General features: G+C 38.8%; 1 protein-coding gene across 1 annotated transcript; it reads right to left on the reverse strand.

Moving 5' to 3' along the window:
* Nucleotides 1-2,632: 2,632 nt before the first annotated feature.
* Nucleotides 2,633-14,328, reverse strand: amdhd2 (amidohydrolase domain containing 2). Its single transcript, XM_033643877.2, has 12 exons — nucleotides 13,982-14,328; nucleotides 12,115-12,252; nucleotides 11,741-11,877; nucleotides 10,734-10,873; nucleotides 9,994-10,048; nucleotides 8,677-8,889; nucleotides 8,414-8,502; nucleotides 6,565-6,709; nucleotides 6,357-6,464; nucleotides 5,242-5,310; nucleotides 4,621-4,722; nucleotides 2,633-4,537 (listed from the first exon to the last, which is right to left on the reverse strand). The coding sequence occupies exons 2-12, from the start codon at nucleotides 12,195-12,197 to the stop codon at nucleotides 4,458-4,460; spliced, it is 1,221 nt and encodes a 406-aa protein (XP_033499768.2). The 5' UTR covers nucleotides 12,198-12,252; nucleotides 13,982-14,328; the 3' UTR covers nucleotides 2,633-4,457.
* Between the last annotated feature and the right edge of the window lie 1,572 nt (nucleotides 14,329-15,900).

Below are 15,900 nucleotides of genomic sequence, written 5' to 3' on the forward strand. Positions count from 1 at the left end.
GTGACAATTGTAGCACCATATTGGTGCTCGCTATATAGGCATGTGTACACCTTGTAAAATATAAATTATTTTTCTATTAATCATTGACTCTTTATGCTAATTTGGCATATGGATAATAACCTACAAAAAGCAGCAGTTATATCTCCTCCTAAAAGTCTAGGTTTTACCCTGGTCTGTGATTGTAAAATAGTCCTTTAGCAAATTTATTGGTAAAATATTAACAGCTAACTAGGTTAGCTAGTAAAACGTAGCCTAACCCAAGTTTATTTGAGATATCACTGAACCTTAAGCATAAGTGACTCACCTAAGTTTCTTATTGCCATAAATTCTCTAACTGTATCTGCTGGTGGTGGAGAGGGAACACGAGACGAGTGCACGCGCCACTGATGAGAGGACAAGTGAGGAAGAACCAATCAGATTTGTTTGCCTATTCATTTAATTAAATGCTAATTACAGCATATCAGCTATCTGAACACTGTCATTTTCATTGGAGAGTAGCTATATATATATATATATATATATATACAGTACAGGCCAAAAGTTTGGACACATCTTCTCATTCAATGCGTTTTCTTTATTTTCATGACTATTTACATTGTAGATTCTCACTGAAGGCATCAAAACTATGAATGAACACATGTGGAGTTATGTACTTAACAAAAAAAGGTGAAATAACTGAAAACATGTTTTATATTCTAGTTTCTTCAAAATAGCCACCCTTTGCTCTGATTACTGCTTTGCACACTCTTGGCATTCTCTCCATGAGCTTCAAGAGGTAGTCACCTGAAATGGTTTCCACTTCACAGGTGTGCCTTATCAGGGTTAATTAGTGGAATTTCTTGCTTTATCAATGGGGTTGGGACCATCAGTTGTGTTGTGCAGAAGTCAGGTTAATACACAGCCGACAGCCCTATTGGACAACTGTTAAAATTCATATTATGGCAAGAACCAATCAGCTAACTAAAGAAAAACGAGTGGCCATCATTACTTTAAGAAATGAAGGTCAGTCAGTCCGGAAAATTGCAAAAACTTTAAATGTGTCCCCAAGTGGAGTCGCAAAAACCATCAAGCGCTACAACCAAACTGGCACACATGAGGACCGACCCAGGAAAGGAAGACCAAGAGTCACATCTGCTTCTGAGGATAAGTTCATCCGAGTCACCAGCCTCAGAAATGGCAAGTTAACAGCAGCTCGGATCAGAGACCAGATGAATGCCACACAGAGTTCTAGCAGCAGACCCATCTCTAGAACAAGTGTTAAGAGGAGACTGCGCGAATCAGGCCTTCATGGTCAAATAGCTGCTAGGAAACCACTGCTAAGGAGAGGCAACAAGCAGAAGAGATTTGTTTGGGCCAAGAAACACAAGGAATGGACATTAGACCAGTGGAAATCTGTGCTTTGGTCTGATGAGTCCAAATTTGAGATCTTTGGTTCCAACCGCCGTGTCTTTGTGAGACGCGGAAAAGGTGAACGGACAGATTCCACATGCCTGGTTCCCACTGTGAAGCATGGAGGAGGAGGTGTGATGGTGTGGGGGTGTTTTGCTGGTGACACTGTTGGGGATTTATTCAAAATTGAAGGCACACTGAACCAGCATGGCTACCACAGCATCCTGCGGCGACATGCCATCCCATCCGGTTTGCGTTTAGTTGGACGATCATTTATTTTTCAACAGGACAATGACCCCAAACACACCTCCAGGCTGTGTAAGGGCTATTTGACCAAGAAGGAGTGATGGAGTGCTGCGGCAGATGACCTGGCCTCCACAGTCACCGGACCTGAACCCAATCAAGATGGTTTGGGGTGAGCTGGACCGCAGAGTGAAGGCAAAGGGGCCAACAAGTGCTAAACACCTCTGGGAACTCCTTCAAGACTGTTGGAAAACCATTTCAGGTGACTACCTCTTGAAGCTCATGGAGAGAATGCCAAGAGTGTGCAAAGCAGTAATCAGAGCAAAGGGTGGCTATTTTGAAGAAACTAGAATATAAAACATGTTTTCAGTTATTTCACCTTTTTTTGTTAAGTGCATAACTCCACATGTGTTCATTCATAGTTTTGATGCCTTCAGTGAGAATCTACAATGTAAATAGTCATGAAAATAAAGAAAACGCATTGAATGAGAAGGTGTGTCCAAACTTTTGGCCTGTACTGTATATATATATATATATATATATATATATATATATATATATATATATACATATATCTTAAGTACTTTGCATTGAAGTACATTTCAGAGGGAAATATTATACTTTTTACTTCTCTAAATTTAAGTCAGATATAGTTACTAGTTACATTTCAGTTTATAGTAGTTTTAATAGTTATATATAATTATATTTCAGTTTTTTACATAAAAAAGTGTTTGGTATTTTGCTCCATTTTTTGACACCTAACTGGGTCATTTACTTGACAACCTAAGAAGATAAATGAAACAGTAAAACTATCTGGCCAAACAAAAGCAGCAGGGATATTCTTTGATGGAAAGCACCATTTCAAAGTGAAATGTTGTTGTTTTTTAAATTAAAATTTTGCATGTTTGTTTGTTTTTTTTTAAAAAAACCCAATGCTTTTAATCAGATTTTTCACAACATTTTTAGCTTATGATCTGCTACAAAAAAGGAAAAGTCTTGTCAGGTTTCAAATGTTTATGAGCAGTTCTGCAAGAGAGTGATATCCCTCTCTATATGGCTGTAGAGTATACTGTATATAAAATGTAGACAAGCTAAATCATGCAAAAACTCTACTAAAGTGCATGAACAACAGAAATCAACCCAAACAACACATAATATAACAAAGTAAATGATATTGCTTAAAGGGAAACAATCATTTTACAATGAGAGTTAATTTATGTAGTTTAATACCAAAATGTTTATCTTTGAATCACATCTATGTAATGTGATTAAAATAACCATTACAGCGTCTGGATGCAGGATAATGAAAACCTGTTACAATAAATGTATAAACATTCATAAAACCCTTTATATGTCCTGTCACCTATGCAATTTAAAGACATTTACCCCCATAATACATGTCAAATCCACTAACATTCATTCCTATGAGTCTATTTGATTGCTCATACTTGATTAAAGATACAAAAATACTTTTTTTTTTTTTTTTTTTTAAGAAAATCAAAGTACTGTCTATCAGTGAAGTCAGTCCAACAAATCTGTAGAGACCCCGTGAGGCTGTGATGCTCATTACACTCCGAAAAACAACAGTTCTGGATGGATGAAATATGAAGAGAGAACTTTGCTATTCTTTGATCTAAAGGTCTTTAGGAAAGGTCAGTTCTTTTTCTATATCTGAAAGGTTTATCCTCTGCAATGGCCTTTTTAGCACATCTAAAGCCCATTTGGGAGGGATTTATGTCCCTAGGGGAAGAGGGAGGATTTTTATATCACCTGTACTGATCAGTGATTCTAATTCCACTCTGAGCTCGTATGTCTGTGATTGTTCAACCTACCCAGTAATTACAGGTGGCTACCTTTTCCTGTGAACTGACTCTCCTGTAATTTAAGTCCAGTCCACAGAGACACTTTACATTTTAAATGTGTATCTGAGTTTTATACAAAGAGCAGTTTATTGCTACTGAGTTTGAAGCACCAAAGGATTCTGTTAACCTTATAGGTTACTTGTTATCAACAGTCAGTCAATTTTAACTTTACTTTTTCCAAGACAGTTGAAGCTCATCAAATGTGAACTGTCGCTTTCCTAATGTAAAAGCAGCCTAATCAACATTCATTCAAAGACTTAATGGTACAGCAGGTGTCTTTATGTAATATTAACCCTGTCTGAATTATGTAAAGGTCCAGTGTGTAGGATTTATGGAAATATTTTGGCAGAAATATATAAATAATAAGTATGTCATCTTTAGTGTATATCACCTGAAAATAAGAACTGTGTTTTCGTTACCTCAGAATGAGCCATTTATATCTACATTGGAGCGTCTACGGAGATCGCCATGTTTCTACAGTCATCAGAATTGACAAACTTAACAGTGGCTGCAGATGGGTCCATTTGTGTTTCCCATCGGTCAACATAGTTAGTAGCACCTTTAATTCATCAGCATAAGTTGTACTATCAGCCTAAACTGAACTTTATCGAAAATATAAATGACTTAGTTGTTTAACAAATGGAGGTTTTGACTCATTGGTGACACTAGAAGAAAAGTCATAAGATATCCTCTGGGAACCATGAATTTCTGTACTTTCACCAGTATCACATCCAATAATTTTTAAGTATTTTCACCCTGAACCAAAATGTTGCACCAACTGACTGACAGACCGACTGTTAAGACAAAACCTGGTCTTAACTGACATTTATTAACTGGAGAGAATAAAGTTCACTGTGTTTTCTGATGAACTAAAACATTCAACAGGTTGTATGTTTCACAGTGTCCCCTGAAGGCACCGCAGGTCCCAGCTGTCGAGCCAGTTTCCATCGTCTTTTTCTTTCTCTATGGTCCTTTCCTCCAAACCTCCTCTCCAGAGATAAAGGTGGCTTTGACATTGAGGGCATCATCAAGCAGAACAAGGTCTGCAAACACCGACACAATAAACAGGATTAATGTTTCTGTCAATACATGGCAGAGACGATTATTTTATGCAGTAAATCCTGACCTGCATCTGATCCATAGTCCAGGTTTCCCTTCTTGTGGCAAACACCCAGAAGTTGAGCAGGGTGGAGCGAAGCAGCCTCCAGAGCTTCCTCTACACTGCAGCCTGTTATGAAAATGGAAATACAGTGGCGTTGTAGTGGAAGCTAGGGACTAAGTACCTGAAATACAGATCCTGTTATTTAGAGGGACTTCTTGCCAAAATCTTTTACCATTTCTCGGAAAAATACCTGCAGGATTCATGGGTGTCAGAATACTGAGCTATCTTCAAACCTAATGTTGTTTTATGATGAACTATCTGCAGTTCTGTTTTTAAAATCATTTAAGGCGAGAAATCTCAGACATCCTTGGAAAAGAGTGACATATTTCAAGGAAGTAATTATGTTAAAATCACCGGAAAAGCCTCAACGTGACTGGGAGCCTCCTGTTTATCTAAATGCTCCAACATTTTACTACACAAATCCGTCTTTGAAAAGCTCAGTGTTGTTACAGGACATTTTTGAAACTAGAGAATTTTTTGGGTTTCATTTACGGCAGTCATAGCTGTGGAACAATCAGCATATATCATGGCTTAACAAGCTCTTTTTAAGTCATAAATCCAAGTAACAAAATCCCGCAAACTCACCTGAAGCATGTTTAAAATGCCGTACACACATGTCCATCGTGGCTATGCTGCCGCTGAGCGTCTTAGTGCCTACAAGAAAGAAATAGTTTAAAACTCAAAGTCTTTTTAAGAGCTGAATCAGACTGATGGGGGGAAACAATCTAGGATACAGAATAATTACCTCTCATTCCACAGGTGCAATATAAAAAGATCTTGTGACAAATAAAATACCAAAAGTTATGAATCAGCTGTTATATTGATGTTTTTCTTCTTCCCTTAAAAAACAGTATAATTCAGACACTAAATATATTACTTACATTTGAAATAGTTTTTGGCCTCAAAAGAAGAAGAACGAAATGATTCAAACTTCCATTTAGTCGCTGTCCCCACAGCGTTGTATGACAAGAGAGAATACTGTTGGAACTTGGATTCTGAATTTATTTTTTAGTCCAGAAAAGCGTCAGTGAAACTACAACAGTACAACTGGGCTCTAAATATTTAGTAAGTCTGTTTTTCTTTGGCCCCTCTGCTGGTCTACTCCTTGGTTAGACTGAACAGATTTAAACTGTTCAGCTGATATTCACTGATCCAGTTCCAACAGTGCTAACCTTAGAGTAACACCCTGTGTCTATTGTGTGGTTTGAAGAATAGCTTTGCTAAAACAACATGTTGCCTGTTAATTCCAGCTTATTACAGACATTATTGTGCACCTGACACCGAAACAGAAACATGTTCTTGTTTAAATCTGCTCACATTTTGATGCTACACTTCCTGTTTCTTTTACCAATGACTGCTGATTTCTTCTCTTCTTATTGAACTGTTGCTCAGAGGGATCTTTGTCTCTTTCAGCTGTCAGTCTGGTTGAAACATTGTACAGCATTTTGTTCTCCATGTACAAAACAAACCCTTCATACAAAATATCATCTATTTGTAAAGAGGACTTTCTACAGCCTAAAGGCATTAAAGACCATTCAAACATATAGAGTAGTCCTCTCAGACATCTGGACCCAATCAAGCTTTTGTGACAGGAGATAACAAACTTTTAAACAGTAGTACACGTGTGTTACCTCTATAAATCATCATAATTAAACAGAAACTGTGTGAAAATGTTTTAAAACTGAAGAGGAACTTAAGACCTGCCACATATGCATGGAGACCCTGGATCTCAATGACCTGCTGGCCCAGAGTGTGACGACCAGGAGGAAGACCCATTGCTGTGATCGCATCTGTCACCAGCACCAAACCTGAACAAAACAAACAAACAAGATGACAGGTAGTGACATCAGGACTTCGGCTCTCTATAGTTTTGTAGTCTTTCCACTGAAAACAGCAACCTCCACTGACCTGAAGGGTGAGCTCTGTGAGCGATGCGTAGGGCAGCAGGGTTCGTGTGGATCCCGTCAGCTATCATGCCGTAGTACACTGTCCTGCCTGCAGGAACTTGATCACTGGTCAGCAGACCCACAATACCAGGGTCCCGATGGTGGAACTGGATCACAACACATACGAAGACAAAAGAAGATGCTCTAAGTAATGAATAAAAGCAAAACAGTGCTTAAAGAACAAAGTGGTGAAGGGTTAGGGCTGTTTCATAGTTGACGCAAAGGCACGCAGACGCGAACGCATTGGGACGCACTGAGACGCATTGGCCGCCATGATGTGTGCTTGCGTCTTAAAATGTGTTGTCCATCTTTTTTGATACGCGACGCAGCGACGCGTGTAATACCATGCGTTGCCAGCAGGGGTGATAATGCAAGCGATGTACTTGAAAATAACCAGCTTTTGTTATTCACAGAAGAAGCAGATATGAAGTATGGCGGGCGAGGAAAAACTTTGCGAACTCGTACAGGCACACCCCCATTTAAATGACAGTTCTAGTGCCCTGCACTCTAATAATAGCAGTATTAGCTAGCTACAGCAGTACCAGCTAGCCGGAACGTACCGGTGACTCTGCTACCCCATATTGCGCAATTGATGTATTGCATTTCAAGTGTCGCCCACTTCGCTTGCGTTCAGTGTGTTGACAGTGAAAGGAAGTGCGTTGCTCACATCGCTTGGTCGCTTGCTCTCGTTGCGTGCGTCGACTATGAAATGGCCCTTAATCTCCAACAGCGTCAGGAAACCAGAGGGAAGATGAGATACAGCCAGGGGTGGAGCACTACAACCGCACTGTAAAAAACTGTTACTTAAGTAAATCTATGTAAGTATAATTAGGAAAATCTAATTTAAGCATAAAAAGTAGTAAAATGTCCCCTGTGAGTGATATACAGATTATTTTCCCCTTTAATCAATTGATTGGTTTGTGAAAACAGTGAGAAATTTATCACAATTACCCGGGGCCCAAACTGGCACCTTTACAATGTTTGTTTTGCGTGTAAACCTCAACAGTATTACGAATACAACACAATAATTAAATATTAATAGCAAAAGCAGCAAATCTCCTCATTAGTTAAGCTGAAAGCATGAAATGTTTTTACATAAAAAATGACTTAAACCATCAAAATAGTGTCCAATTAATTTTCTAATTGATTATTCAACTAATCGTTTCAGCATTATTTGTACATTTACATATCTTTTGTTTACAAAATCTTAATTTGTAAAGTAGCAAAAGCTGTCAGATAAATGTTCTGCAGTCAAAAAATACAATATTTCCCTCTGAAACGTATCAGGGTAGAAGTATAAAGTAGAAACTGAAGTAAAGAAAAGAAAAATTTAAGCACTTCAGGACAGTTTTTTGATTAGTAATTATAATTAATTAATTTTTTATTTATTCATTTATTTTTTTAGATATTTTTTAGGCATTTTTTGCCTTTAATCGACAGGACAGTGAAGCGTGAAGGGGGGAGAGAGAGAGAGAGGGAGAGACATGCAGCAAAGGGCCACAGGCTGGACTCAAACCCGGGCCGCTGTGGCAACAGCCTTGTACATGGGGCGCCTGCTCTGCTACTAAGCAACCGATGCCCCATAATTAATTAATTTGATTAATATATTCGGTTACTTTCCACCACTGTTAAGCACATTTGTTTAAATTATATTGTTTTGGTCTTGACAACCAGACACCCACTATTGCTTTTCTCAAAGTATTTGTTAAGATTATGTAGTGTAATGTTGTATGCTGCAAAATGGATATCATGTGCACAACAACATTATTACGATAGATACAGGCTCTAAAAGAAGATCAGGTGGGACTCACAGGCAGCATGGCATTAAAGAGGTGAGTGATGAAGGAAGCTCCGTGCTGAACAGCCTCCTCAGCCTGGGACAGGTTGGCCACAGAGTGACCTACAGGAGGAAAACAGTAACATGGAGGAGGACCACATTAACAAGAGTAAGAGATGTTCATACAAAACACACCTAAGAGCACCTGCATTATGTTTTTCTTACATTTAAGGTGTAAAACAAGCTTTAAAGAAAGCAGGGGCTCATTCTGGATGTGAGTGAGTAGATGACACTCACCTAATGACACAGTTATGCCCCTCTGGCATAGCTCCCTCACCACTGATAGGCTGCCGGCCAGCTCAGGAGCCAGTGTCACCATAGCAACGTTGTCCAAGGTGCCGTAGGCCTCTATTAGGTCCTCTATCCCTCCGGACTTAAAGGTGCGCAGAAATTGCTCCGGGTGAGCTCCTTTCTTCTCCAAACTGATGAACGGGCCCTCCAGGTGAAACCCTGCAGAGAGGAGATCAAACTTCACTCTGTTGTTGCAGCAAACAGTAAATATTTTAAAGAATAAGTCTGCTGATATTGTGTGTGTATCAAAGCCTGATATTCCTCTGTGCCATAGGGCTCCGTTGTTATCCACAAACTATTAAAAACACATCAGTTAGCTACGCTGTTGCACTGAGTGACATGTTCCTTCATTAGCATGAACCAGTGACTGTATATAAAGATGGCTGGCTGCAGTATAGATCACAAATGCCTCCCCGTCCATGTTGGCAGGAGTGACACGGGCTAAACATTAATAGAAATTAAAGTACATGTCAAAGATTGTTTTTTCCCAAAGATAGCTTCTGTCATTTCAGGTAGCTCTGTCAAGCCAGTGTTTGTTTTTCTGATAAGTTTGTTTTTCATTGGTTATTTGATGCTATAAAAAAGGGGGTGTGATGTCATGAGTGAAAGCTGTGTGTGTCATTTGGTGTGCTCACAATCAATGGTGTTGCTCGCTACTGGGTCTGATGGGTGCATGGGCAGCAACTCACTACCACACACTAATGCGCTGACTTTGGCTCCAAATGATGGAGATGGCAGCTCCCCTTTCCAGGAGATTTTGGCTTTATCTTTGTGCAGCTGGATGATGTGGAGATGCATTATCCATCTTTATATACAGTCTATGCCATGAACACACACAATTTTTTTTTGACTCATCACACATACACTGTCCAGCTGCCACAAATGCTCACTAGAGGACCAAATGTGGATTAATCCACCGCTAAAAATAGTCCCCAACAAATGCAGTTTCCTCCTGTTTGTTTGATAAAAACTAGTGACCAGCTGTTTCAGGAGATAACTGAGCCATTTAAGACATAAAAAATAAAATAAGAAAGGAAGTCATGTTTTGTTTTTGACTATTTAAAACATATAATTTAAGTAATAACCAGTAATGTAAACACAGCAGTAAAGCATTATAATAATTAGAACATACAAACAGAGTGTACTGCATGACACCTCTGGAGCAGACATACTCAAAATGGGCATTTGTCCTTATACTGGATTTATCCTTTGGTATCAACGGGCTTTGGTGAAGCAACACACCCCACACTGCTAACATCTTACCAAGAACTCCAGCTCCATGCTTTCCTCCATTGTGAACTTTGACCTGAGGCAGAACCTGGAACACACATATAGGTTACCAATGATGGATATTATGTGCAGCAGCAGCCTCTCAAATAATAAAGTTAGACACAGCCAAGAAAATCCATTTTAAAGGAGTCAATAATTTCCGTCTACAACACTCCACAAAGCCAAAGTGGAAAGCAGGCAGTGACACTTAAACATGAGAACAATGTGAGAACATTTCCTGTTTGATATGCTGTATAGTTCACTGCTTGAAAAGTACATGAGTTTTATCCAATTAGCAGGATAAAACTCACAGGCAGCAGCTAATTAGACAACCTATGATACGAACCTCTTGTCTGTGTAACTCAGTGACAGCTTAAGTTTATTTTGTCATTATTTACTTCTAGAGTTTTATATGAATACATTTTGAACTTCATATTTATTCAGTATTTTGTTTATGTTGCTGTTGATTTAACTGTGTTGGCTTAAAGCACAAGGCTTCTGCATTTAATTAATTAACTTTCTCATACTAGGATTTTATCTGCATCATGTACATGTAACTTCATAAATTTTTGGTTATTGCTTATGTATAGAAAAAATATTTTTTTTTACACTTTAGTTCATGATATGCAAACACTCAAAGGCCCTGTACAAACTTGTTACCCTTCCTAAGTAGGTAAATCTTAAAAGTGTCTGATTCTGTACCCGGATAACAAAGCTGAAGTGTTTTATGATACCTTGTGGTAGACATCAGGAGGAGAGGTGACCAGCGTGGGACAGAAGGACGTCACACCGTGCTCCAGGATCTTTTTGGCTACAAATGAAACTCCACTGCTGACGTCCTCGGAGGCCTGAGAGAAGTCAATGCCATATCCTCCTGCAGGGAGAGGATAGAACGCTGAGAACATATACATGTAGCAGAATGATCATCAGTTTTGTTCATTTTGAAACCTTGGACTGATTTCTTACTGATACAAGTCAGTCATTATCGTTTAATATGTCAGTTATTTCAATTGACATAAAACAGTGAACACTGAAAATTAAACCACAGCAAATGTCTTGTTTTACCTGACCAACAGTCGAAAACCCAATGCATCACATTTATTGTCAAAGAAAACACATTTGCAGTGGTGCTCCCCTTTGATGTGTAAAATCACTGGACTTCCCCTTAAAACAATTAATCTGTTATTAAAGTTGCATGCCAAGAGTGGAAAAAAATTGTCAGTTATTTAACTGATGGAAAATTAGAGACTATTTTAATAACTACTAGTTTCAGTCATTTTACAAGCAAAGTGACAAATATTTCCTACTTCCATGAGAGGATTCTCTCTGTTCTCTGTTTTTCAATACTTAAAACTAAACATGTTTTGTGATTTGAAATATTCAATGAAAAAACAAGGCATTTGAAGGCACCACGCTGAGCTCTGGGAACTTTTGTTGGGCTTTTTTTTTTTGGTTTGTTTTCAACATTTCATAAATTTACCAAGACTAACTTATTAATTACAATTACAATTTGCAGATGAATCGAGAAGGAAAATGATTGTTAGTTAGAACCATAAATAAATAACAAAATTGTTTCAAATTAATTTGCTGTTGATGGAGTTTTTGGTTAATTTACTAACTGTTTCCCTTCTGAAACAGATCAGCCACACCCTAAAGCACCCTGAAGGCAGCACGACATGACGGTGACAGTCAGATGAGCTTTAGCCAACCACACTGAATTGTGTGTGTGTGTGTCTGGTACCATTGATCTGAACGTCTATAAAGCCTGGGGCGATTATGCTGCCTTCACAGTCCACACGCTTGTCGGCGTAACCCTGCTCATCAAAGAACAGCTTCTCTGGATCTAAGATCCTCCCCTCACGCACCCAAAGGTCCTCTCTGCGTGCACACACACACACACACATACACACACACAAACCAGTAGTAGAATGTAACTAAGTTAAAATGCGCACAAACTTAAACATCTGCAGCAGTAAAATGCAACATACATATTAATGCAGCAGGAATGTAAATTCATTTTGCTGATAATACTTCTGCCACCACTGACACAGTGAGGTGGTGGCAGAAGTATTATCAGCAGCAGGTGAGGTGTGAGTGTATGTGCAGGTGTTGTACCTCTGCAGCTTGTGGTTTCTAAGTATTCTGCAGTTGATGAACTGAGTGATGGGAGCATCAGACACAGACTTGTTGGACGGCATGTTTTTCTCTCAGCAGACGAGTAGAGACAAACTTTGTCCACTCTGCTTCAGGTGACTGAAAGAAACAGCAGAATAAATGAAATGCTCCTCTTTGTTGCACAAACGGGGATATCATGTAAACAAACTCTCTTTATCTGTTTTTATCTGTTTTTATTACATTAAACATTTCATTACTTTGTAGCCATCACACTCGGGCTGCAGCTAAAAATGATCAGCAAATGTATTAATTTAAACGATTCATTGTTTAAGGAATTTTCAAGCAAAGAGAAAACATTCTTTAATCCCAGCTTTACAGTTTCTTAAAATAAAATCTCTAAAAACCCAATATCTTTGGATAAAATAAACAATTAATGAGATCATCTTGGGAAATTTTAATAAGCATTTTTCAAAACATGTCAGAAAATAGCAGTGTTAGAAGAAGTACTCAAATCATTTACCACAGTGTAGGAATACTCTGTTACAAGTAAAAGTTCTGCATTCACCTTTTAAGTAAAAGTATAAAAAGTATTAGAATCAAAACATATGTAAAGTACCAAGGATCAATTACTGCAGAATGGCCCACTCCCACTCACATATATTATATCATTGGATTTTGATGCATTCATGTGTTCATTACTTAAATGTTGCAGCTGTTTAAGGCGGAGCTTATTTTAGTGACTTTATATACTGCTATGCAGTTTAATCTATAACAATACATCATTATTTTATTGTTAAATAAACTGAATCTACGAAGTGAGCTGTCAAATGTAGTTGATTCAAAAGTGAAATCGTTTCCTGTGGAAGGTAGTTAAGCATAAAATAGCATAAAGTGACAATACTTAAGTAAAGTACAAGTACATAAATTGTATTTAAGTATTTGAGTAAATGTAACGAGTTGCTTTCTACCGCTGAAAAATAGTAAAAAAATGTCTGTCACTATTTCCTAAAGCCCTAAAGTGACATCTTTAAATGTCAGAACACAAATATATTCAGTATACTGTGACATAAGACACACAGAAATGCAATTATTCAAAATTAATTAATAAGTATTTGACATTTTTCTTTCCAATGAATACATTTTGGAACCTTTGTTTCTCTGTTATATCTATCACATATCTAGCTAAAAAATTGTTCTTCATTTTCAAATAGTCCTGGTTACTGTGGTAAAAGAAATGTGTATAAATCTCTTTTAAAAGCAAAGAAGACACTTTGAGAGGCACAGAAGCCAGACTAAAACACAGCTTTTGGTCAGCTTTAAAACATTTGAGGAATCTTAATCTAACCACATTTTTGCCCTGAGATGGACTGCAGGGTGGCCCTTTTTGAATACATGTATGTGTTGCTCTGCTGTGACAACAATTAAGCTGAACTCTAAACCTAACCTCTGAAAGCCTGTAGTTGATTTTTGTTAGCTATGGTTTGGCTTTCCATGATCACCAGCTTAAAGTCATGGTTGGTGTACTTTCTCCTTTATTTATTACTATCACTGTGTATGAAGTGACCAACCACTGATGTACCAATATTAAATGACATCTGATATCTTATCAATGTGGGTGCAGCAGCTGACTTTGACCCCTGATCTTCTTTATGCTTTTAGGGCGTTTTTGAATGAGGTTGCAATAGGCAAAATACATGTTCATCTAATTGTCTTTCCAATTCTGTGCACGTATTCTTTTACCAGGTTGTATTTGAGGAACTATTACTTGTGGCTCTGGTCTGGTCTCTGCGTGAAAATGCACAATGCCAAACTTCATCCAGAAAAGAATCAATTATAAGTGTCCATAGCTCTGACCTTCTTTACATACCTTGACACAGAAAGAGGTAGTGAGTGTGAGGATCGGTAAAGTCCAGTTGTCAAATCGGCACAAACAAAACCCTCAACACAACACTTAATCCGGTAATATTCAAACTTGTTCAGTAGTCACACCGTCGCTCTTCTTCCACAGGACTACAGGAGCAAGGCGAGGAGGGCAACATTAAACTACTGTAATTTTTAACCGAGTGCGGCGACCGTACATTTCGTATTTCCAATCAGCTATTTTGCCATTAGCAGGTAAACAAATAACCAAACTAAGGGTTACAGTGTTTATGTACTTGTCTAGTACTGGTACTCCCCTCAGAGGCGTTTTTAGCTGAGTCTGTAGAACAGAAACAGGGGAAACGGATGTCATGTGACAAAGCGGAGCTACAGGTCAGCTGATCAAAACACACACACACACAAAAAAAAATACTGAGCCTGCAGTTTACTGATGGTGAATACTATGGTGAATACTGCAGTGCCCAGATGTAGAAGACGTATTCAGACCCTTTACTGAAATAAACCTACATAATATGAAATACCCCTTTACAAATAAAAGTCCAGTATTTAAAGTCCTGTCACTTCATTAAAAGCACAGCCTATTTCAAGTATCAGCTGCAAAGGAAAGAAGTAGCCTATTCTTACCTTCATGTAGGCCTAGTTAAAGTACAGAAGTATTGTCAGCTTCATACAGTAAAAGTACATGTTGTGCAGTAAAATGTCTCCTGTGACTGATACCTGATTTTATGTGTCCTTATTAGTTGATATTGAAGCATCAGTGTCAGAGCAGCATGTTCCTGTTGTAGCTGCTCCAGGTGGAGCTAGTTTAAACTAATATACAGTTAGCCAGTTTAGTCCAGTGGTTGCTAACCTAGGGGTTAGGCCCCTTCAAAGGGTCACCAGGTAAATCTGAAGGGTCATGGGTTGATTCATTGGATAGAAGAAGAAGAAGAAGAAGAAGAAGAAGAAGAAACAAAGGTCTGATACAATTGAAGTTGCAGGTTAAAGCTGCAGTGGTTTGAACTGACCAGTCTCAGCTCAACTCAAGCTTTGTGGTGGTGTCGCCTGCGACTCAGCTTGTCAAGTTACCAGCGGCTAATTTTAGAACATAGGGAACATCACCTGTTTCAGCAGCCAATCGGCTTCTAGCAAAGTCCGCTGGCCAAGTCAGTAAACTGCCTGCAGACGATGTGTTCCCTTTCTGTGGCATTCTCTGATGGTCCGTGTACCATTCCTGCAGCTGGTGACACATACTGATAAATCATCTCGTTTGGTGGCATCAGTGTAAACTGGCAGATTTTCAGAACAATGCAGACCGCAAGTATCAACAACAGCAACTAGTTGCAAATCTGTCCTGGGCTTTGTATTTGTATCGGGTCCATGTCATTGGTCCGACAGCCTATTGGTCCGACATCCCATTAGTCCGACTGTCCGCGGTGCTGAACGGCTCCCGGCGGGCGTATTTCTACCTTGATGGTGCACCGCGACCGGCTGGGAAAGGCTTGAGGCGAAGCAGGCTCACAGCTTATGTGTTTGTCACTTTCTTTTTCATTTTAACCCACACCATGATCTCTTCCTAACCTTAACCAAGTTGTTTTTGTGCCTAAACCTAACCAGACCTTAACCACAGGGCATCATGATGATTTCGGAACGGACTTCGGAACAATGGGTTTAATATGGTCGGAACAATGGGCTGTCAGACCAATGGGCAGTTCCCTTCGTATCTTGGGGACTTTCTTACTTTTTGTGAAATATTGGATAATGTAATACTTTGGACCTGTTCTTGAAATGAAAACAAACTGGCCTCTCTATATATAGGCCTGTGTATACAATGTGTGTGTGTGTGTGTGTGTGTGTGTGTGTGTGTGTGTGCCTGAACGCCTTTGAGACAGTTACTAAGCCAGTAGAGGGAGCTAAAGCACAGCA

This window comes from Epinephelus lanceolatus, chromosome 18 (genome assembly GCF_041903045.1).
Source record: "Epinephelus lanceolatus isolate andai-2023 chromosome 18, ASM4190304v1, whole genome shotgun sequence".
NCBI lineage: Eukaryota > Metazoa > Chordata > Actinopteri > Perciformes > Serranidae > Epinephelus > Epinephelus lanceolatus.

Coding starts and splice junctions, on each gene's coding strand:
- amdhd2 (XM_033643877.2), bottom strand. CDS start 12,197: ATGCCGTCCAACAAGTCTGTGTCTGATGCTCCCATCACTCAGTTCATC. Junction 10,049..10,733: donor CTCCTGATGTCTACCACAAG/GTATCATAAAAC, acceptor TGTGTGTTCCAG/GTTCTGCCTCAGGTCAAAGT. Junction 6,465..6,564: donor TCACAGAGCTCACCCTTCAG/GTCAGTGGAGGT, acceptor TGTTTTGTTCAG/GTTTGGTGCTGGTGACAGAT.